The following is a 24,890-nucleotide window of genomic DNA, read 5'->3' on the forward strand; positions in this document are numbered from 1 at the left end:
TAAAGTACAATACATTATGTGTAAGAATAAATAGTTAAAAAAATTAAGAGTTAGGCTTTAAATTTCACTCATTAACTCATATTAAGAAAGTCCTGTTAAAAATAAATTAAAAATTTATTTTAATCTCATAAAATCAATGTATAATTTAAAATTTTATATATATATATATATATATATATATTTAAATTAACTGATTAAAGGTAAATATTTACTGGCAAGAAAAAAATAGTGAAACTGGTTGATCAAAGTGAAAACTGAGAGTAATTGCTTTTTATATATTCTCTTCCTTTAAGGCATCCCATGAGACTTCTCCTCAATCTGACATCATTGAACCAGACAGAACACTGACAATTCACCTTTTCATAATTATCTTCATCAAATCCTAAATTTATAATACCAGCATGAAAACTGCTCCTTAGATTTCACAAGTTTTGCTTCCATTACAAAGAAGAGTGACCAGTAAAACAGAAATTAGCCACCTCAAGACAAAGAGTGTTGTGTGCTTTTTACATCAACATTTGATCATGCCAAAAGGGAAAAGGCATCATCAACTGTTTAAAGCTAAACTCTTTCGATATTTTCTCTTTCTTTGTAGGACATGAACCTAGTCATATGTTCTATGCTGACAAAACAAACCACTTTTCTTGTTCTTATTTTAAGCATAGTTAAGAGAGACAGAGAAACAAAAAATGGAGAAAAGGTATCAACTTTTTACAGCCATATGTTCTATTAGCAATGGGAAAACAGTGAAAAGGAGAAATGAAACATTGATTAACACCAAAAGTAGGTCATAACTCTGGCTGATCCATTAAATCACCTAGTGTATTACATATATGATCCAAACTGTGAACAGAAGAAAAGAGAAAAGAAGAATGATGGCAAGAGAGAAAGAGAGGTATGTGATGTTGTCCTTGGAAAGCAGGAGCAGCAGCAGCAATTGGTATTTACAATATTTACTACATCAAAATTGCATATCTCATGCTGTCACTTACCATGAGATGGTTCATTTCAGAAACCTGTGAGAATTCCCCAGTTACCCAAACCCCATCAGAACCATTAACCTGAGGGTGAGAAACACATGAGAGTATTGATATTGGAGCTTGAAGAATGCTGCAAACAAGCCCCCAACCATGTTGTCTTCTGCCTCTGTCATCTCCAAATAGCTCAACACCGTTTCCTGCTTCAAACATGCTCTCATCTGCCACCTTTGAACTCTTTCTTGTGTTCTGAAAGTTTCTTCTCACTGCTGCCAGAACACGCCACATCTTCTACTCCCTCTTGTTTACTTCACCTACCTATAACTTGTAGTATTATATATGTATATATAGTTCTGAGCTAGTCAGAGTAAGACAGAATATTGGGGACTATGAACCCTGCAGAGAAAAACAAAGAGTAGTTGGAGGGCCAACTCTTGTACAAGGACTTTTAATAATGGTATTTAGGTGGTGCTGTTACCTAGTGCTTGTGTTTATCACAAAAGTGTCATTGCTGTGAAATGATTGGTAGATGATTTTATCTCTTAAACCTGCAGTGAGAACTTCAAATTCTCTGCTCTTTCTCTCTTTTGTATGTATTGGAAAGAAAAATGTCTGTCAAAATTATTTTTTTATGCATTTGGGTTCTCAAAAAATCAGTCTTTAACTGTACATAAAACACCCTATTCCTCCAAAATGTTTATCTAGAAAAGTTCTGTCCAAAAAATACTACATTAAGTACCATTTCTCTCCCATTAATCAAAGGTGGGGTCTGTTATGCCCAACTTGCCGACAAAGCTGCCTAATTTACAAAAAGTCTCTTGAAGAGTCTCTTTGCCATCAAACTTTGGGTTTACTTTTGCTGAGTTGTCGTGGTGCACCAGTTATAATACACTTCGGATTTTACCAATATACAAGAAGGAATTTTCATGGTATAGCTTTTTCCTTTACTATATACAAGAAGGAATTTTAAGTGTATAGCTATATATTTGGACAGATCTGATAATGGGGTTGGAGATATCAATCATTGGGTTAGAAACCTCAACAGAGAATCTTAACCATGGATGGCTGATCTTTGTACACAGATTGACATTGCTTGTTTGTTAGAAGAGCAATTAATGAGAATAATGCAAAGTTTTTGGGTTCCCCACAAATCAAGAGTCAATATACCGGTGCCAAAATGTGATGCAGACCCATGTGGATGGTATGTCAATGAGTACTATTCCTCCACTAGATAAGCCTTGTCAAGATAAAAATTACACTTAAATTCGTTAAAATTCCACGTCGATTAAAGATAAGATCAATTCATAATATATAAATAAGTATAAACTTCACTTTTTAATTCGATTTTGTGAAGTTGAATCAGATTTAAAATTCACTTGTCTAAAACAAACATAACAATTGGATTATCATTAAGCCAAATATGCAGTGTATTATGCCTTCTTAGTTATCTAATGTTTGAAACATGACTCGTTATTTCCACTAATGCTGTGTGAGTCATGAGACTTTGACTGCTACAAACAAGAGCTATGATAAGTACTGTGCTAAAACTAAATCATGATTACTTGCACACTCAACATCTAATCAAGCCATTCATTCTTGTTTATTCCATCTTGGTTTACTTCTTCATTCAATAGTTGGATTTGTGAAAAATGTGGACTTGCATGATCCACGATCATCTGCAACAAGTCAACTCAGCACAACCATAAGGGTAGTGCATGATTATACTAAAAAGCTCTCCTGCTAAAGTTGACACCACCACCAACCTTCCATTTATTTCATTCCTCTTAGCTTATTCCATTGACTTAGTTGCCTTCAATTCCTTCATCATTCACCAACCCTCGTTGTCTCACAGTACCACACTACATTCACCTAAACCTCCCTCCATTACTGTATTTCAAACTATTTGGTACGATAGAAACATAAATTCTAAGTCGACATTGTTAGAAGTGGATTTTAAGTCTAACTCAATTCTACAAAATCAGCTTGTAAGATCAGATTTACATCCACTTATATACACTTTAATGATTTTATCTCTAATTGACGTGAAACTTCCGACATAAAAATGAATGCTCGCGATGCATATATTGTTTTCTGTTTTAGGAAACTGCATTAAGCAAAGGAAAGGATTATATGCAATTCTTCATTGTTGCTTATAATGGTAAGTGATTTTTTTAAGAAAGTTAAAAATTTACAAGTTGCTCACGGAAGAACAACTCAACATGAAGTGCTTTTAGCGGCAAGTTGATCACATTTGGGAGCAACAAAGGATATTGTCATGTCATAGCACTGGTTCCATGGATAAGCACCAGTTGTTTTTTTGTGAAAAATTCGATATTTAAATTTGTGGATCTCCTTCTTGGATAAAACCGAGATAACACCTTTTCTATTTTATTGCTATTTTTTTATTATTAAAATTGGAGTTTTAAAATATGGATTATTAATGTGACATTTTTTTTTAAGTTATCTATTGAAAAATAATAAGAATAAGAAATAGAAACAAAACCCAAATCAATTAATAATTAATGAATATACTATAAGTTTTTTTTTTAAACATAATAGAAAATATTCTTCGAATAATATAATAATATCCTTCATTCTTTCTCATATTTTGTGACTTTTTTTTCTCATATAAGAATTTATTTCCTTTTGTCTCCCTCCTAAAATCCAGATTATGTTCTTTCAAGTTAAATAATGAACTATTGGTGTATAAAGAAAAACAATTTTTTTTTTCTTTTTCTTAATTAAGTCAACATGTGTCTAATAAATTGGTGACTCACTTCACAATACCATATATGTTTTAATCAAAGAAAAATAAAAATAAATCACAAATTATACTGAAATTATAATACTATGTTGTATGGTAAGAAATAAATGACATGAAATAGAATGCAAATCCTTAAAATAATCAAAATTCTTATAAAAGTCTTTCAATTTCTTAAAATCTTTTTGACTAAACACAGGGATTTTCCTATTTTGCATTCCACAATTCCTTTTAAGTAGGAGTTCCATTTGTTATGTCAAACCAATACATAGGTTGAGTTTTTAATCATAACAACTAGTCATGATGAAATTTTAGTGGATGTAATTCATCATATTGAAAGTCTCACGTTCATTAAAAATAAGATTAATTTAGTGTATATAAATGAGTGTAAATTTTATTTTATAAACCAGTTTTATGAAATTAAGTTAAAAAAGAAGAATAATCGTATAAATTTTAAAAGAGAGGAAGAAGATATGTTCTTTCACATTCATGATTGAATATTGTGAATGACTATATTATTATAAGGGGTTAAGACAAAAGTTAACTGTTTTTGGATAAGAATCAAAAGAAATATGATGAACATTATAATCATTTATGAGAGAAAGAAGTGATTGCACTAAAATATTTTTCAGAAAAGTTAAAGACTAAGAATTCAAAAGTTTTTAAGGTGCTAATAAAACAAGCTGTCACAACAAAGAAAAATGACAATTCAAGAATAATGCCATCAATGAAAGCTATTCAAATTTGAACCCACAAAATAATTATCAAAGGTATTCTTAAATGAAAAGTATATATTGGTCTCATAACTTGAGTTATTTTTCCAGTGACTTCTCTAAAAGAGTGTATTCAACAATCGTTTTCGTGACAACAGAAATTACCAACAGTATGATGAACCGTCGTTGATATCTTCTCATCAACCCACTTTGAATTATGCTGATTTTCATATTCATCATTAGAAAATTATCAACCAAGTAAATGATGAAAGAAAAATTTTCATTTAAGATAAACTTATGGTATATAAGTAAAATTTTAGATTAGACCTTATATAAATTAAATTAAATTAAATATAAATTTATTTACTGAAATAATATCAAGATTATTATCCAAAGATTATTTTAATTGAGTTTTAATTATTTTTATATCTAAATAATATTACTTTTCTAACAAAACTTTAAAATAATAAATTTAAATTTATAAGTCTTTAATTTTATAAGGCGTTTTACTTTTTTTTTTAAATATGAGATTCGGATCATAGTTTTGATTTTCAATAAATATATTGTATTGTACAATTTTTCAGTCAATTATAAATCGGAATTGAAAACCTCCACGAACTATCCTCGTGACAAAAATATCATAAACAACGAACAACTGACTAGGAGATTAACTCTAATGTTGAATAACATGAGATAAAATGTGATTATCACCAATTGGACTGCAATTATGTCCTTGCTAATTAAAGGTCTACTTCAAAATCTATAAATATAGGTTTGAGGTAAGGAGATAGGTGATTACATTTATTTCAGTTTTAATGTCTGAATTATCAAACAATGAACTCACTTTGACATCACAACATCTTCTGTAGGTGTTTTCTAAACTGTATTGGAGGAATGACTACGAGTGAAGAATAACATTTAAACCTTTTAAACTTTTACCTAAACATTAGACGTTGAACTCGACCCTACACCTGAAACACATATAATATATAAGTACGGACATTATTCTTTATTGTAAATTTATTCAAATTTGTAACCTCTTGATATAAGGGTTTGATTTGCTCCATTCGATCATTTTCTTGAGACCACTAAGTTTATATATTTAAATTTGTGTACAAAGTATGAGATTATGCATGTTACTTCTCTCCTCCACTAGTTTCAACATATTTTAACATAAATCTATGTATTGATATGGTTTAACATTAAGCTATATTATTCTAGAGGAATTGTGTAGATAAAAGTGGTTGACCCAGAAAATGATAGATTATACAATATTAATGATTAAATTAAAATATTTTTGTGGCAACATTATCACCACAGCTGGGGGAAATAGCATAGTTTTTTGTAGGCAAGAAAGTGAAATAACTTTATGAAATAAAATATTGAAGATTTATCAACATTATCTTCTTTCTTCCACTGGCCCATGTGACTTTATAGGATTGCACTCAATTCATAGTGCATTATTTTAGTCTTTCAACTTTTTCAATTATGTTTTACTTTAAACTCATGAATACAGACAACAATCATGGTTTTCCTTCCATTATCTTTCTTTGCAAATTAAATTAGTGCCATATATATATATAATTTCCTTAAAACAAATGGGAATTCAATTTCAGTCAAAGTCAACTATCTTCCCTAAACACAATAGTTGAAGTATTCATATCATGAATTTTATTGGTGGGGTTTACACTTTAAAACAAATCATCTTACAGAAATGGGAGGTAAAAAGATAATCAAAATATTTTTTTTTTAAAATGGGAAATCTTGAAGTGTTTGTCTAAAAGGTGGTTTAAAAGTACTACTTGGTCATATTTGAGTTTTATATTGGCAAAATTAAAATCTTGGATTATTTTCATAGCAGAGAAAAACGTTTTTAATTGAGCATTTTACAATTTAAACATTATCAGAATTTTTATTTTACTTTTTATTTATACTTAATAGTTTATTATATGGAAAGATTGATTGTCATACATAAATTTATTTATTCGTTATAATGTTGCTATAAACAATAGAATAAAATGTGTTTTGCCTGTAAAATTTCAAATATGTTAAAGCTTAAAAAAATATTCACATTGTTTTAATACCACCCTAAAACTTAAATATATCTTTAATTTTTTTAGTAATATGATAAGTTTTTTTACTAATACGTGAAATCTAATAATTAAAAGTTATTTTGATTATATGTATAACTAACGTTATATATGTAGTTATCTGTTAAGTTTTTCAACATCATTATTCCGAAAAAACAAAATCTAATTATATTATTATATATATTGTTTTTTTTTTCTGTATAGGTTATATGTATATTACATAACTTTTGCATAGTTGAACCAAAAATTATGATCATCACGTTTATTCTTTTACCTTGGGATCTCACTGGTTTTTTTTTTTAAAATTTAAAAAATAATAGGTATACTACTTGAAGCAACTTTTGTAATTACATGTATAAATTATAAAATTTATAATGCATTATTATATTAATTTGTCATCATTATTGAATAAAAATGTATAATTATATTAATTAAGGTAAATATGATTACTATGTCTGTTGTAGATTAACTTTCAAATTTGATTTATCCAAATTAATTTATAAAACTACTATATATTCATATAATTAACAAATTTTCAGAAAATTCAAATTAGTAAACTTTCACAATATAAATATGAAGAAAAAAATATATTGATAGTTTAATCAACATTTATATAGGTAGCATGTAGTAAAGTCTAAATTCATTACTAATTATTTTGTAGTATTCTTTTAATATACCTCTAAAACACATTGATTTTCATAAATTTTTTAAGAAATAATATATTTTAAAATATTAAAACCAATATAATTTTATTCTTTCGTATCCATTTTTTTATCATTATTTATTATTATTAAGTCTCCTTTTTTTTCTTACTTCCTTCTATGTTTTTTTTTCATAGATAGTTATTTTGTTAGGTTTGTACTTGAAATGTGCAATTGTAATTTGTTTTAATCCCTTTGATAATACCAAAAAATTAACATTTTTTTATGTTATTTACTATGGTTGTTTGTTATTTACAAATATGTGACATTGTTTTGTGTATCATATCTGATCTAATAATTGATAAAAGAAATGTTTGTAGTGGGTTGGTGGTGATGATGAAATTTGTGGTGGTGATGAAGAAGGTGGTCAAATCAATGGAGGAAAAGATGAACAATACGTAACTAAAACTTTAATATAGATTATAAATGATAAAAGTGTGTATCTTATATTCTAAAAATTCTTAATATGATTAATGTTGGACAAATGAAGTTATTCTCTTTTGTAATTTGTTTAAATGTGGAAAAAATATTCTCTTACATAACTACTATATGTCATTGAGTATTATTCGAATTGTTCTAATGAGAATTTTTTATATCAGTTAAGGATATGAATATAAACAATATATAATTTTTAAATTAGATATTGAAACATGATAATATGTATTAAAGTCTTACTAGTTGTAAAGTCTGCTGATTAGTAACATAAGAGTCCAATAAAATTATTAAAAATCTTAGAGAGAGTTACATAAATATCTATTAGTGATCATTGAAATCGATTAAGAAAAAGCAAACTTTAAGGACTTGTTAACATTATGAGATAACAAGGCAACTAATGAGAAGACTATAATAATTATATGCATATGCATAATGTATCATTTAATTTAATAATTAATATATTAAAGATATATTACGTATAAAATAAGTCAAATAAAATAAGAAGTTTCATTTGTTTAGATTTTTTTTTAAAAAAAAAAAAAACTTATGATGATATCTTAATGATGATTTAATATTCAAAATTTATATTTAGAAAACATGTGAATAATTTAGTACAGTAACTTTGGTAGCAAATTGGATAAGATTATAAAATAAAAAATGTAATTGCAATCTATCCATTGCCATTACATATCAAAAAATGGTAAGAAAATGATTTTGGAAATTGAGAACAGGGTATAGATATTTTCATAATAAATGTTATTGATATTTCTTTTAAGGTATAATTGTCACGTTAGCATATAATTGACTATAAAAAATATCACAATATTTAGAAACAAACTATTCAAAATATCTTATATTATTAGTTACCCAAAGTATGAATATAATGTGAAATATATACAAAGCTTCCATATAACCAAGAGATATTACACCAAATAAAATAAAAGAACAATAAAGTTGTTCAAAAAGGCTAAACACAACTAAATTCACTTAGAACTAAACTCTTAAATATTATTTTCATCCTATTCAAGATTAACTATTATCACGTCATATGTATATCATTTATGATGACCATTTCGAAGGAAAGAAATACACATACAAAACAACCTAGAAGAATGGTAAGTTGATATGTAAAAAGAGTACTCATAAAATAAACATAAAGATATTATCACACATAACTTATTCGTAACAAATATATATCATATAAAACTCATATTAAACTCAGTGATTTGGATACATGTATTGATGTTAGACTCTGGTGAGTTATGTACTTGTGGTGGCCTCTACTACTTTGCAGAGTCATTGTCAATGAGTTTCATCCTACCACACACAAGGTTAATCTGTTAACATCTTTGGCCAAAGTAAAGTCCCTATATTATGACCCCTTGCTCCTCTCACCACATACTCCACTATTCTCTACTTAAGATTTGATGGTTATTAGAACAACATGATAACTCTCAATACTATCCATATATCAGTGCATACATTAAAGACACGCCACCATAGAATCTCTCAATAGGATCCCTAGAATTATGTCAAACAAATACAATGCTCATATTTATTAACAAAAATCATCATCATTTCATACATCATTACTTTCATATATATTTATTCATAAATTTATCAACCATTATGAGATATACATCATAAACCAACTATCATTTTTAACACTCACAATATCACACATTAAAAGTACCATAATAGAACATATAAGAAAATAAGTTAGGCTTTTTAATTTTGCTCAATGAAAATATCTACTCGTTGAGCAAATAGAACCTGAAAGCTCACTAACTCAGTGACCAAATAGCTCATCCAGTGAATTTGTTATTGGAACTCACAAACTTAAATTCTTTCAAAAGTCATCCAACGAGACTTGCCTCACCCAGTCATTGCCAAGTCAATGAGCTTTTTGACTTTGGCTTCACCCAAAGAGTATATCCTTGCTCAATGACCGCAAAGTTAGTAGCTCTCTGACTTTGACTTCACCTAGTGAGTATATTTTCGCATAGTGACCATTAAGTTAGTAGCTCTCTAGCTTTGGTTTTGTTCAACGAGTATATTTTCGCCAAGCAAGTATATTCTCACCCAGCGAATCTGCATAATTCTACAAAACACACTTTTGTAGATTTATGTCATTTGAGTCTTGCCAAACAGTTCAACAACTATTACAGATGTGAAAACATACCAAATTTCAAATTACACTACCTTCAATAATTTAAACAACACCATTTGTAATACCAATCAAGCAGCATTTCCAATTCCATCATATAATTCAAGTAAGCTAATTTAAAACTTAGTTTCAATTCAACACCTCATACTAAATCACACAACTTAATCATATAGGCAAAACACCATACTAACATAAATTAGCAATTTCAAGATATTAATCACATAAAAGAAATGTGCAATTGGCTTCCCTTAGACAAATGAAATTTCCCTAAATAATCCCAAATCTCTTTAAACTCATATATAAGATGTTCTGTATGTAGTTAGGAACAACACAAAAACAATCAGGACACATAATTAGAACTATTAATCAACAAAGAATCGTATAAAAGACTCAAACACTGCATGTGAACTAAGATAATTTACATGCATAGGAAGAACATACCAACCAAGAAAATAAGCGAAAAAACCAACTTCCTCTATTAAAAAAACTAATCAAATCAAAATTTAAGAGCTCGTCGTAATGATCACTTAAGTGGCCTCCAATATTCAAATAGATTAACAGAAGGTAAGAAAACATAGAAAAAAGGAAGAAAGCTCTAGAAAAAAAAGTTTTTAAAATGAATGTTGTTTTTAAGTAATGAAATTTATTTATAAAAACTTTATTTACACTTTAAATTTTTGATATTAAAATAATAAAATCTAAATAATTTAAATCCACTGTGAATTTTAAAACACAAATTTTAGATTCTTACCATAAGTGTCAAATTATATCACATGATTTACTAGTTTAATGACAACTAACTATCATTGACTAATCCTTTAAAATTATTTTATAATTCTTAACAAGATCACACATATTTTAATTCTTCATTTGATCTTAGGGTTAATAATACAAGTTGTTCTGCTTAAATTTGGAAAATTTATTCATAATTTATTTAAATGTTTGATTATGAATTATTTTGTGATCTAATCTCAAATATTTCATGCTTTTACCATACAACACTTACAATGAAATTAACCTTTAAATACTAAAACATATATTCAGTCTTGATGTTAACTTTATATTGATGAATTTAGTTAATATAATAACTGAAATTAAAGATAAAGTATAACTTAATATCAATAAAAATAGCTCCAAACTAAAAAAAAAAAAACCATATTTTTATTTGGTGATCAAATTAGATATGAAATTTAAACATATAGAGGATCTTGAGAGTTCAATATTAACTTTATATACGAAATATAACAACGGTCTATACAGTATTTGTACTTTCGTATTCTTTTTTTTTTTTTTTATGAAATATCAATAAAAGCATAAGCACTTGATTTTAATATTTGATCATTTTTAGTGTCTATGATCAACGTAAGAGTGCATTAAAGTCTTATTTAAATAAATAGTAAAATAATGATATATTGTCCTTTTCTAAAACATGAAATAAGAAGGTATAATATTTTGAAGTTTAGTTTTACTATCAAGACTTTTAACATTCTAAAGGTCATCAATCAATTGCCATTATATAAAAATTTATTAAAAATAAAATAAAATAAAAGATATGAAGCATAAAATGACAACACTACACTACAAAAATATAATCACAGTATCTTCTAAACATGATAATATATATACGTTGTTTGTTATTCTATCTTTTCAAAATATTTTCCTTGCTTTGGTAAAATAATAGTAAATAATTCGGTAAAATATTTTTTTATAACATTAAAGAGTTTATAAATTATTTTTAAAAATAAAAATACTTTTATATTATATACCATCTTAAGATATTTTCTATTATGAAATTTTATGAAAAACCCCATCCTACTTATTTAAGTGCATATCAATACTCTTTGATTAGAAATTAATTTATGTCACATTGGTAAAAAAAAAAAAAAGGAACGTGACATTTGTCTTTTTTAGCTTTCAACATCTAAAAGAATATCAACATCATATTGAAAGAAGTTAAAAATGATCATTTTAAATATTATTTAAGATTAGAAATTGTTATTTTTAAACATTAAATGACATCGAAAAATGTTCATTTTCAACATCAATTAACATTTGGAAATAATAATTTTTGACCTTAATTAACATCTGAAGATAGTTATTTTTTTACGTCAAAGTCCAAAAATGCATTTTCAGATGTCCCAATCATTTGTGTTTTTTTTAATAAATGATTATTTTTAAAGTTTTTCCAAATCTGAAAAGCAGAAAACAAACAAATGTAGCCTAGTTTTAGCATTCTATATATTCATAACTAATTTGTATGAACATATAAACTAATTTGTTATCTTTAAACGACTATAACTTTTGTTTTGGTTGATCGATTTGACAATATTTTATATGAATTTGGGGTAGAAAAAAATTTCCAATCACGTTCCTTATATATTTTTAAGAAAATGTTGTTTTTTATTTTTCATCAATTTATTTTGTGTTTTTTAAACTTTGCAAAAATATTTTACATACTTAGACTCTAGGTTTTGATCTAAAATTTTTTGTACGCGATTTTTTGATATTTTAAACAAATTTTCAAGTCATTTGAATTTGTAGTTTTATCTTTTTAGATGTATACGATGTAAACAACAAATAATTTCAATAATACCAACAGATTCAACTAAATTGTAGTTTATAAAAAACGAAAATAAAAACAAAAATTCATCAAAAACTCAAATGAAAAGAGAAAGAAGACCATGTATATGGTCAAAAAAATTGGTTAAAACAAAAGAAAATCATATCTAAAATAGTTATTAAATATGTATTTGTGTAAAATGATAGAAAAATTATATAAAAAAGAGTTTGAGTTTGAACAAATATAAAGGTTTCATACAAAGATAAAATCAATAAATTTTCATCCTCTCACAAAAAAATTTAATGATTTCATTAACATACAAAGTTTCTAAAGTAACATTTCAAACTTGTAATTTTTTTCATGTCTGAAACTAAAACATCAACATCATGACGGTGATACGATGTCGAAAAATATCAATTCTGACATTAAAATTAAATATTTATTTATAAAAATATTATTTATCATATTATTACGTTGATTTTTTTGTATTTCAACATTGAACGCAAGACATCATATATATTTTTTATAATAGTGTTAGTAAACATAAATTAGTTTCCAAAGGACAACTTATTTCAACTATTTATAATAATTTAATAGATACGTGTAATTAATCTCAAAATATATTTTTCTAATAAAATCTTATACTATTGATAATATATAGTATTGATATTTTTTTCTTATCAAATCTCATAGAACGTGAGATTGATATTGATATAAAAAGAGTAAAATACATAAAAAGATATGTATCAAATATTACAGTTGTAACTTTTCTAGTCTAAAAACTCATTTATATTATAATCAAACTAATAATACTAATAGTTAAGTCATACTAATGTATATTATTTGATTCTTTTATTAAATGGAAAATAGACTTGAACAATAAAATCAAAATTAAAGATATATTCTTTTGAAAATTACTTACATCTTTACAACTCCTATATCAGAATTTTATCTTTACAGGCTTTATTATTTGATTTTGTGGGTAATTTTCAGGAAATTTCGCGCGCGAGAAACCCTAAGCGGAACCCTGATTCATTCGATTCGCTGTTGAATCCGAATTTGGAACTTTGAAGATTAGGGAGCAATGGCTATTGCAGCTCCAGGGCAATTGAACGTTAATGAATCGCCCACTTGTGGATCCAGAAGTGTCGATTGCTTCGAGAAACTGGAGCAAATTGGCGAAGGCACATATGGGTTAGTTTTCAATTTCTGTACTGCTTAAGCTTTACATTTGTTTTGGGTTGTCTTTTTGAATATGGAAGTTGAGAATGTATGTTCTCAATCATAACAAAGCGTGTTTACTATGCAACACTCTATTGGAGCAATCCGATAGATTTTGTCGAGTTGGGCTGAAATTCAAAGCAACTTAAACCTGAACATTTAGGGGTCTTGATTCTGAGCACCTATCTCTTATAAATCGGAATATTTTAGAGTGAAGAAATCGTTATAGTTATTTGTTGGTGGGTGCTTTGGGGTTTAATTGTTATATATCCTTTTTTTCAATTTATTTATTGGTTCCATGGTTTAAAATTGTGATCACCGTTTCAGTTTTGTTGGCAATCCTTGATGTTGTGTGAAATTGTGAAAAAAATGTGGCGGACGGGACCGCATTTCAGTTGCAATGTGGTTACAAGGACCCTAGAACCTTGACGTTTGTGGCTATGATCACGGTTACAGAAGCTTTTGTTAAACCCTCGATCTATTTTCTATCCTTTGTGGGCTGTTACTCTTGTGCAATTTGTTTTCTTATGTTCCCTTGCCCTCTTTCTCTGTGAAGTAGATTTTTTCGTCGCATCAATTTCTTCTCTGGACATAGCTTCCAACTTCATCACACATAAAATGTTATCTAGTTGTAGCATTGTTCATATCAATGTCATCCGCTTCCTTTCTGATGCATTCTGAAGTGAACTGATCTATACCTTCATACATTTATGATTGCAGTCAGGTTTACATGGCTAAAGAGATCAAAACTGGTGAAATTGTTGCTCTGAAGAAAATACGTATGGACAATGAGAGAGAGGGGGTATATCTTTGATTAAAAAAATTCATAATGTATCACATTCCATTCAGTGGACCTAAATCAGAAGTTACAATCACGTTCTGTTGCTACAATTTTTCCTCTGAACTGTGCTGTTAATTTTGCCATTGCAGTTTCCTATAACTGCTATACGAGAAATCAAAATTCTTAAGAAACTACATCATGAAAATGTGATCAAGCTGAAAGAAATTGTGACTTCTCCAGGTACCCTTTTTCAAGATCTAAATTAGCTTTTATTATCAAATTGAGACGACTTAGGATTTAAAAGTTTGTTTTATTTATACATCTAGAATGTTATTTTTTTTCTTTCAGGTCCTGAGAAAGATGAACAGGGGAGGCCAGGCAAGTCATTCATTCTTGTTTTATGAGCCCGACTGGTGGGCAGTAGCATTACTATGCTTTATAGTTCTAGTGTGTGAACTTTTCCATCAATTTGCTTTGGGGTTAGCATACTAAACCTAGTTTGTCCGCTTTTTATTCTTGTTTTTGGGATTGCAGATGGTAACAAATATAGAGGTGGCATCTATATGGTCTTTGAATACATGGACCATGATTTAACAGGCCTTGCTGACCGACCTGGGATGAGATTTACAGTTCCCCAAATTAAGGCATTACTGTTAATACCAAGTTTTATTTCATATATTAATAGTTGCTTGTTTTATTGTTATCTGAGTGGTGTTTCACTTCCTTTCGTAAGTGTTACATGAGACAACTGTTGACGGGGCTTCACTATTGTCATGTAAATCAAGTACTCCATCGTGATATCAAAGGTCTGTATATTGAAAAGATTGTTTTAGTTTAGAATGTAAAATTTTATTATTCTTATTTTATGTATTTTTTTCTGTTGCAGGCTCAAATCTTCTTATAGACAATGAGGGAAACCTTAAGCTTGCAGATTTTGGACTAGCACGATCGTTTTCTAATGACCAAAATGCTAATCTTACAAATCGTGTCATTACATTATGGTACAGGTAATTACCAAAATGCTGATAAAAAAGTTATGATATAGGTAATTAATGTCATCTTTTGTCATGAGTTATGATTGGACGATGCATATTGAGTTTTTTTTTTTTTTTTATATATATATATATATATATATATATATATATATATATATATATATATATGTAGACCTCCTGAGTTGCTGCTTGGGACAACAAAGTATGGGCCTGCTGTAGATATGTGGTCAGTTGGGTGCATTTTTGCTGAGCTTCTTCAAGGGAAGCCTATCTTTCCTGGAAAAGATGAGGTTAGTAATATTCTATATATGATAAGTTGAGAGAAATTAAAAACTAAATTGATGACTGATTGATGTGATACTGAGTGCAACGGACTAGTTATGGTTTTATCTTGTATTATTATCAGCGAGCTTATGCATAAATGGTATCGAGAAGAGATTCTTTACATTGTAGCTCATCATATTCAGTGTCTTGATACTTGCCACAAGCATAAACTACCTTTCCGTTTCATTAAAATAAATTTTTATTTATTTTTTATTTTAAATATAAGCATTTCTCTGAAAGTTAATTTTAGCTTAAATTAAAAAAAAAAATTAGTCCTCACCTGTGACTCCAGTTTTTGTTGTAGTCTCTGTAAGTAAAAAGTTAGTCTTCACCTGTGACACCAGTTTTCGTTGTAGTCCCTGTATGTAAAAACTCGACATGTTGTTCTACATTCCATACATTAATTGGTCTCTGCAGTTTGCTAAAGTTAGTACAAGTGTTAGATATATATTTGTTTTTATTGAGGGGCAACAACAAAAAAAATGTCGTGTGTCAGGTGTAGATATCAATATTTAGATTTTTTTTATCATGTAGGGATCAAAACAAAGTGTATTTTTTGTATAAGAATTAAAACTAAATAAACTATTGAATATAGATTACAAATTTACTACCAATTAAATGTCAGGGTTTCATTTGTAAATATTTTTCATGTAGGGACTCAAATGTAGAGTGTTTCCCTGCAGAAACTGAAATGAACAAGTGTTAGGACTTGAGTCTAAATTTTTATTTTAAAGGTGATTTATATTTTTATCATCAAGAAAAGATGAAATACTAATGATGATGTTTGTGTACATTGCTGGATCTAACCTGCCCAATACTTTGGAAATTTAGTCATTACGTTGCATTACACTCACTCCTGATCTTTTTTTTTTTTTAAATACATGACATTACTGTATATCCTCATGATAAATTTTTTTCCAGCTTAAATGTAATGCCGGCTTTGTTTGTAACCATTGTAGCCAGAACAATTAAATAAAATATATGAGCTGTGTGGAGCACCAACTGAAATCAACTGGCCTGGGGTTTCTAAGATACCTTATTATAATAAATTTATGCCAACAAGGCCAATGAAAAGACGTTTGAGGGAAGTTTTCCGGCAGTAAGTATCAAAATATACATGCTTTTCTATCCACCAGAAAAGCTAATCTGTATTTCATTTCCTGGGATTTTTTTTTTTTATATTTAAATAGCTTGTTTCCCTATGACTTACAGTTTTGATCATCATGCTCTGGAGTTGTTGGAGAAGATGTTGACACTTGATCCAGCACAGGTATCATTTCTTCACTTATAAGTCTGATTTATTAATTGTTAAGTAATCTTGAATTTTTATTTTACAGGGTCCAAATACCTGTTTTTCCTAGTTTTATTTTTAATCGCTCCATCTATTTTATTTTGACATGGTTAACTGTATCTACAATAGCTGGCTTGTTATATTATATCATGGATGTTGACAAAATTCTCAGTAAACTTAAGAGAAAAGTGCTATGCGTCTGGTTTTTCCTTTGTGAAAAACGGAAAAACGTCAATGGCAGTGCTTGCTAGTTCAGACGAATTCTGTAAAGTAATTATCTATGTGCTGTAATTGATAAATATGAAGTTATGTTGGCTAACCTGAAAATTTATTGTAACAAAAAAGTGTATGTTTACGTGATTTTATGACTATTAATTTTGTTTGGGATTGTGATCCCTTTTCTAAAATTTGTTTGCCGATTTGATTTCTTCAGAGAATTACTGCGAAAGATGCACTTGATGCTGAGTATTTCTGGACAGATCCATTACCATGTGACCCCAAGAGGTAAGACCTTCGATGTACTTTAGTTACTAATTTTCAGAATGCCACTTTTTGTATGAAACTGTCATCTTAATAGGAATAAATATCTTCTCATTCACTCCTTTCCTTTTCCTTTTTACTTTATTGTTTCTACTTGACTAATCGTTTTCTGGTCGATACTTTTCAACTTCCTACTCTTCTGTACGGCTTAGTTTACCCAAGTACGAGTCATCACATGAGTTTCAGACAAAGAAAAAGCGCCAACAGCAACGGCAAAATGAAGAAATGGCTAAGCGTCAGAAAATGCAGCACCCACAGCAGCACAGTCGTCTTCCCCCCATTCAGCAGTCCGGACAACATGGTCAAATGCGGTCAGGACCAAACCAACAGATTCATGGCTCTCAACCCCCAGTTGCTGCAGGACCTAATCATCATTATGGGAAGCCTAGAGGTCCATCTGGTGGACCAGGAAGATATCCTCCCAATGGGAACCAAGGCGGAGGATACAATCACCCAAATCGAGGAGGTCAAGGTGGTGGTTATGGCACTGGACCTTATCCTCCTCAAGGGCGGGGGGCACCTTATGGGTCCAATAACATGCCTGGTGGTGGTCCTCGTGGTGGCGGTGGTGGAGGCGGTGGCAGTGGGTATGGAGTTGGAGCTCCAAATTATCCCCAACAAGGTGGTCCATATGGGGGTTCAGCACCTGGTCGTGGCTCGAACATGATGGGTGGAAATCGCAATCAACAACAGTATGGTTGGCAGCAGTAAATATACTTTCTTACGATGATCAGTATTAGCACTATGATTTGGCAATACCCTGATAAATTTGAGACAGATCTGACTATTAATGGATCAAGTTATTTAGAAGAAGATATGAGATCTGACGTCTGTGTTTTGTATATTATTGAGATCTACTATTCTCATTAAGTACCTGGAAACCTTTGTGATGCGTGCATGCACCTCTGTAATGTTTGGTGCTCCTAATCATAAGGGCTCCACAAAAGAAGAGTAAACCTCCGATTTTTTAGTTTTTTTTTTTTCTATACTCATTGAATCCTGTGCATTATGTATGGATGATAGCAGTATACTTCAAAATGTGTTATAAGCAGCTGCTTACTGATTCTTTTCAGGATACTTCCTTGTACAACTTTTTCTTAGTTTTATACTTTAGTATGACAGGCACAATATGTAGTAACAAATAAATAAATAGGCTCAATATGGATGGTTATGGTGGTGGTAGTGGTGGGGTAGGGAACTGAAATTAATTAATTACGATAGATTGTGGAAGAAGTAAACAAATTTCAAAGGAGGCAGAAGTGGGGAAGAATGTAACCTGTGGAATTCTGTCATTTGTTTTTCTATTGTTCATCATGCAAGGAGCTACTTTCTACTTTCTAATTACTGCCATTATTTGATTTTATTTTCTTGAATGACAGCATTGTAATAGAGGTTTACTCCACTGATATAATTTTAATACAGTATCAAAATTACTTAGTACATTCTGCTTTATATCTTATTTCCTATTATAATGTCGGAGCACATTTAAAACATTAGAAAAATTTACAACCCACTTATAAAAAATATAATTGATTCTTTTTTATTAATTTTTAAAATAATTATAATGCACTTAGTTCACTCCACTCAGCCACCCACCCACTCAAGAATGCACTAGGTTCAAATGTTGTATTTTGTTCTTTGCTTTATAAACAACGAAGAAACCTGTGGTTTATTTGATACTGTCCATGAAGACATGTTTTTAATAATATTATAATACATTTTTATATTTATTTGATATATGATATAAAGATAAAATGATTTTAAAAGTGTAAAATTTTGTATGTTTTCAAAAAAGAAGAAAATAAAAAATAAATAAAGATAATATCAAATGAACCTATAAAATTTAGGTGTGTCAAAAGAATATTTTCCTATTTTTAATCGTGGATAATTGGAATTCGTACTCACATGTTATTCTTTCTACAATTTTTAACCTTACATTAGTTGGTTATTTTGAATGCCGAACTAATCAATACAAATGCAAATAAATTTATACTTCTTTTCGTTGCTATGAAAAGCATTTTTCTAAACAATCCAAAAAAATTGATTATCTTAAAATAATTTTTTATATAAAATTTTTTCATAGAAAAAACTCATATAGTTTATTACATCAACAGTGCTATATATTACTGTGTTTAAATCAAATTAGAGATTCTTTCAAGCTTAAAAATATATTACAGTATTGATATAATACTTTTTTTCTACACCCACTCAAGGTAAATGATAGATATTACTATTCATAGGGGAGGAAAATAGTAAGATATTATCCAAACACCGCAATATGATTTGCAATACCTCTCTAATATATTATTTAATTAATTACGCAGACTCAACGTTCAAAAAGTCAGCGTAGATGCTACCAAACTTATATTGCATGTAAATTATGTGAATATAGAGTTTGTCTGGTTAATTCAATTTTTACAAAAATTATGAGACTAATAAACCTAAAAGAACACAAGAATTAAGAAATCATTGTTTTAGTAAAATTTGTTTTATATTAATTTATTTAAAAAATAGATTTTAACTAATCTTAGAAAAAAAATATTATTCTATTCTTCCTTTATACATTTTTCTCTCCTAAAAGTGTTTCTAACAAATTTTATTCAAACTTACTATTTGCACCAAAAATTGAAAGAACAAAACAGTGGTTGGGATGCATAAGCATCATTAGCACAGAGAGAGAAAAACAGCTCATAGTCTGTTATTATTTGTAGCTGATTTTTGGGAATGACTAGAATGCTTTGTTGTATGATTCTCAGTTCCAGATTTTGGGGTTCTTGGGAATGAATTTGAGGAATTTAGTGCTTCCAATTCTGCTAGCACATTCACCATAGTTGGTCTGTTTTTTGGATCTGTATTTAGACACCGTAGTGCAAGTATTGCTGCTGCTTGTGCTCCTCTCTTGGAGTATTGACCACCTAACCTTGTGTCCATGATTCTCCAAATTCTTCTGCTATCACTCAGGAATGGTCTTGCCCAATCCACCAGTGTTTCTTCTGAAAATCCAGGTTTCTCATCTTCAACTACACTCCTTCCTGTTAGTAACTCTAACAACACAACTCCAAAGCTGTATACATCACTCCTTGAGGTCAAATGACCTGTTTGTTTAGTCAAATGGCAAAGTTATTATACTTAACAAAAGATAGGCTCATCAACTTCACAAATCATGGACACAGTACATGGTGTAGACAAATCTCTCTTGTAAATAAACTGATTCACCTATGTTGTTATTGTGTTATTCATGCAATCAACAATGCAATTTATAGAATCACATGCTCTTGACTGTTGTACTCAAAACAGACAAAAATGGCTTATACATTAATTATCTATAAGATTCTAACGATTAATACATTAACTATCCATAAGATTCTAATGAGTGATACATTAACTATTTGTAAGACTCCAACGGATAATACATTTAAGTTTATTCTACACCTAACACATGGAACAAATTAGTATTATGAAGAAATATTATGAACTGTTTTGCCCTTTAGTTTTATATTATGTGTAATGGCATATATTTTAGCCAATTTTGCTTCTTCATTTTAAGCTGTGATCCTGCAGGAAGAAGTGACTGACAAATTGCCTACGCCAGGTGCTAGGGCTCTTTTACCAAGTGTAGTAAACTGGTATAGTATGCATTCAGATTGGAATCAGTTTTTATAATAAAAGTAAGTCTCAAGTGTTCATTAACAGTAATAACAGTGTACTATTGCATCTTTTTGTGTCTCAATTGTTCCTTGCTTTCTTTTGGTACTGAAAATATGAACATCCAAAAGCTAAGAACCTAACACTTTTCATAAAAGGGTATAGAAAAATGGAAAGGTTGCTTTACCTGTAGCTACATACTCTGGTGCAGCATAACCATGAGTACCAATAACTCTGGTTGAAACATGAGTGTTGTCTCCTGTAGGACCATCTCTTGCCAAGCCAAAATCCGAAAGCTTTGGGTTGAAATCCTGCATATATCATAGTTCTACTCTTTCAGAATGAGACATACATGCAAACAACAGGTGCTGTTTTCTTCACAAATTCACAAGCCAAACTTTCAGTGTTAAATACCGAATCAAGTAGGATGTTGGCTGCCTTTAAATCACGATATATAACATTTGTATCCAGGGTATGTAAAAATGTTAGTCCTCTTGCAACAGCAACTGCAATGTTGATCCGGATAGTCCAGGGAATAGGCTGAACACCTTCTGCAGAAATATATAACCAAATTTAAGGTATTATGAATCAAGAGGAAACTATGGTTCAGTTCAAAAACAACTATGTTGCACCTAAGGGTGTAAATACTAAACAAGTCAGAAGTTCTGTTAGGGCCTGAATTAGACCTCAACTGCTTATTAAAAATCATGGTTTAGACTTTTTAAAAAGCTTGTTTATGTATGAAGACTAAGTTTCTTGAGACTCTGCAAAATGTCTATTAGACTTGATAGGTTGGTCTGGTTATATATATGCATGATATAACATTACATGATTACATTATACAAATAATATATAAAAATATATACCACAATATAGTAATATAAAAACATAATTACCAATAATGATTTTTTGAAGGCCAATCTAGACATATAGGCTTATAGGTCTTATATAAAACAGCTCATGTAAGTAGGTTTTGAGGTTAAGCAGAGCCTTCAAACAAGCAAAGTTGTGACTTTAACATTGACATATAATAGATAATCAGATCAGACTCAGATTTTGCAATTATGAATTAGACCAGGTTTAAGTTTACCAAAGTTTGGCTTAATCTCATTCTAACCCCTTTGTACATTACTACTCAAATGGATTAATGGAGACTAAATATGATGAGGAGTGAATGCACAACCTCTACATAAATGATTTTCCAAACTTCTTTTATACAATAAGCAAGACTTAGCTTTGGTGGTAGGCCTAAACTCAAACTAGAACAGGTTAGCTTCAAGCCTACAACCAAAGCTTAGTCTTGCCTATTTTAACCCCTTTGTACAATGGTACCCAATGCATCATTTCAGAATAAATATGTTGAAGAGTAAATGCACTACTTACTTCTAAATAAATGATTTTCCAGACTTCCTTTATGCATAAACTCATAAACTAGAAGCCTGTTTTTTCCATCTGAGCAGTAACCAATAAGTTTCACCAGATTTTCATGGTGAAGCTGGCTTAGATAATTGACTTCTGCCTGCAAACATAATGGGCAGAAAATGAGCCAAGGCTTAGAAACACCAAGAAGTTATACAACAGTTTAAGAGTTTGTGTAGGACTTGGACATACCAGCCATTCTCTGTGGCCTTGAAAACTTTCTGGTTTAAGTTTTTTGATGGCAACAACAATTCCAGTCCCTGGTCTTGTGGGAGCATAAGTGTTCTCATCTATCCATCCCTTGTATACAAACCCAAACCCTCCTTCTCCAATCAAGTTTTCTTGCCTGAAGTTCTTAGTGGCCTCTTTTAGTTCATTGAAGGTGAAGGACTTTAGGTTACTGGAGATGAGTTTGTTAACATTTGATCCTGAAGTTTTTAAAGGAGCTTTTCCTTCAGTAGATTTTGAGTTCTCTTTTGTCTTACTTCGAGACTTTGAGCCTCCTGAGAGTGGATGAAATGCAAGTTACAATCAGCCACTACAGTAACTTCTATATTCTTGTACAGAAGATTGTACTATTACGCGTAAATTAATCTGAAACACTATCTACAAATTAATTTGGCACACATAGCCAAACACACATGTATATATACACAAATATTGTCACTCTTTGAGAGAGATGAAATCAAAGAGTTGAAAGTCAACTAAGAATGTTAATTCATACCAGTCACTGCTTCTAAGAAGAAATAAAAGGAGAAAATCATTCAACATTATTTAGAACCTGAATCAAAGCGAAGAAACCTCACAATTTCCATCATTTTCATACCAATACCCACACAATCTGGAGGCTTACATTTAAGTTAACAAACATACAAAAAAAAATTCATCCAGTTCTACGAAACCAAGGACTTTAGAACACTAAAAAACAAGAAAACAGAACAAGAAGGTTCATACAAAAATAGCTAATCCTATAATCTTCCAGGTTACAGCCTGTGAACTATTGTTTTAACTCTTACCCTTTGGAAACCATCGCCTTCTTCTTCTTTCCGTGTAAACCAAAGACACAAAAATGGAACCATCCACCATGACAAACAAATATTAAAATTCAAGGCATCAAAGCAGAAGAAAAACAACTCAAGGCTTATTTATATTTTGCACTAAAGAAAAATGAGGGCAAACACACACACACACACACGATTAAAACAACCAAATAAAAACTGACCAAAGAAACTTGTGGAAGACACATGAGCCACTGGTTTTCTGCAGCAGTTTCCCATGATCAAAGTTTTAATCTTTTGTATCAGAGGAGAGAACAAGAACAACAATGGCAAAGAGGGTGCGAATGAAAAGATCTCCAAGCTGTGTGCGGAGCAAGAAGAAGTAAGAAGAAGATGTGCACTGTCTAGGCTTAGATAAAGAAGTGGAAGCAAAGGCCGACAGAGGAAACAGCCTAGTCAATGGGAGGAAAATTTTGATAATCGCTGAACAAACATTACTCGTTTGCTCACTTTGACTCTTCAAAGATTGAAGTGTGGTAAGGGCCATGCACCCCACAACAGGCTCTACATTTTGACTCTTATGTTCATCGTATTAACACGACAGCTTCCTTAAGTTGCCAAGCTGACATCAGAGTTGAAAAAAGAATGTCAACCATGTTACATTTCAGAGCAATACTCATATAATCTTAATCTCTCAGAACTTAAACGTCTTCTGCACATTTTATTATCAATTAAAATTTATTTATAAGCATGAAGTACTGTAAGTCAATAATTAAGTTATAGTTTAATAAATGGAAAATGATATTTTAATACCAATTTTTTGACACCATTTTGACACTGTACACGTGTCAAAATGTGATTGAACGATTTCAAATTAAAAAAAAAACTTTGGTTTTTCTCTTCCAAATATGTCCTTGTCTCAGCTTTTTTTAATTTGAAATCGTCCAACCACATTTTGACACGTGTGGAGTGTCAAAATAATGTCAAAAATTGGTGTTAAAATATCATTTTCCTTAATAAATCTCTACTTTAATTTGTAGTTTCTAAATTAAAAAAGAAACTATTGAAAAGAACATGATAAGATTTATTGTCGGGACTTTTTAATTAACATCTTCCCAACCATCTGACCGGGCAAAGCACTGTTGTTTTTATAGCTGAAAACTTCAAATGCTTTTCTTACCAACATAATGTATATTCAATGTTTGCCGAAGGCATATTTGGTAACAGGTTATTTTAATTTGTTAAAACATGTTGGAAGTACAACGTAGATAA

The 24,890-nt window shown here is 29.8% G+C and overlaps 3 protein-coding genes across 3 annotated transcripts; 1 reads left to right on the forward strand and 2 right to left on the reverse strand.

The window, feature by feature from the left end:
• Nucleotides 1–623: 623 nt before the first annotated feature.
• On the reverse strand, nucleotides 624–1,400 carry LOC106764315. Its single transcript, XM_014648594.2, has one exon. It carries the CDS (start codon nucleotides 1,263–1,265, stop codon nucleotides 957–959), a length of 309 nt encoding a protein of 102 aa, XP_014504080.1. The 5' UTR covers nucleotides 1,266–1,400; the 3' UTR covers nucleotides 624–956.
• A 12,088-nt stretch (nucleotides 1,401–13,488) lies between these two features.
• LOC106765235 (cyclin-dependent kinase C-2) lies at nucleotides 13,489–18,669 on the forward strand. Its single transcript, XM_014649782.2, has 12 exons — nucleotides 13,489–13,598; nucleotides 14,346–14,427; nucleotides 14,556–14,646; nucleotides 14,755–14,784; nucleotides 14,941–15,050; nucleotides 15,140–15,212; nucleotides 15,293–15,413; nucleotides 15,574–15,691; nucleotides 16,685–16,824; nucleotides 16,938–16,995; nucleotides 17,450–17,520; nucleotides 17,709–18,669. The coding sequence occupies exons 1-12, from the start codon at nucleotides 13,489–13,491 to the stop codon at nucleotides 18,265–18,267; spliced, it is 1,563 nt and encodes a 520-aa protein (XP_014505268.1). The 3' UTR covers nucleotides 18,268–18,669.
• A 1,481-nt stretch (nucleotides 18,670–20,150) lies between these two features.
• LOC106763904 (probable serine/threonine-protein kinase PBL2) lies at nucleotides 20,151–24,231 on the reverse strand. Its single transcript, XM_014648079.2, has 6 exons — nucleotides 23,843–24,231; nucleotides 22,813–23,123; nucleotides 22,585–22,720; nucleotides 21,616–21,752; nucleotides 21,389–21,512; nucleotides 20,151–20,651 (listed from the first exon to the last, which is right to left on the reverse strand). Exons 1-6 carry the CDS (start codon nucleotides 23,895–23,897, stop codon nucleotides 20,245–20,247), a joined length of 1,170 nt encoding a protein of 389 aa, XP_014503565.1. The 5' UTR covers nucleotides 23,898–24,231; the 3' UTR covers nucleotides 20,151–20,244.
• Between the last annotated feature and the right edge of the window lie 659 nt (nucleotides 24,232–24,890).

The sequence above is a fragment of the Vigna radiata genome, chromosome 6, assembly GCF_000741045.1.
Source record: "Vigna radiata var. radiata cultivar VC1973A chromosome 6, Vradiata_ver6, whole genome shotgun sequence".
Taxonomy (NCBI): domain Eukaryota; kingdom Viridiplantae; phylum Streptophyta; class Magnoliopsida; order Fabales; family Fabaceae; genus Vigna; species Vigna radiata.

Excerpts from the sequence above, each read along its gene's own strand:
- LOC106764315 (XM_014648594.2), bottom strand. The coding sequence starts at position 1,265 with ATGTGGCGTGTTCTGGCAGCAGTGAGAAGAAACTTTCAGAACACAAGA.
- LOC106763904 (XM_014648079.2), bottom strand. The coding sequence starts at position 23,897 with ATGGGAAACTGCTGCAGAAAACCAGTGGCTCATGTGTCTTCCACAAGT. Across the intron at positions 21,753-22,584 it reads GGAAAATCATTTATTTAGAA|AAGGTGTTCAGCCTATTCCC; the intron begins GTAAGTAGTGCA and ends ATATTTCTGCAG. Across the intron at positions 21,513-21,615 it reads CCAACATCCTACTTGATTCG|GATTTCAACCCAAAGCTTTC; the intron begins GTATTTAACACT and ends TGATATATGCAG.
- LOC106765235 (XM_014649782.2), top strand. The coding sequence starts at position 13,489 with ATGGCTATTGCAGCTCCAGGGCAATTGAACGTTAATGAATCGCCCACT. Across the intron at positions 14,647-14,754 it reads AGAAATTGTGACTTCTCCAG|GTCCTGAGAAAGATGAACAG; the intron begins GTACCCTTTTTC and ends TTTTTCTTTCAG. Across the intron at positions 16,996-17,449 it reads TGACACTTGATCCAGCACAG|AGAATTACTGCGAAAGATGC; the intron begins GTATCATTTCTT and ends TGATTTCTTCAG.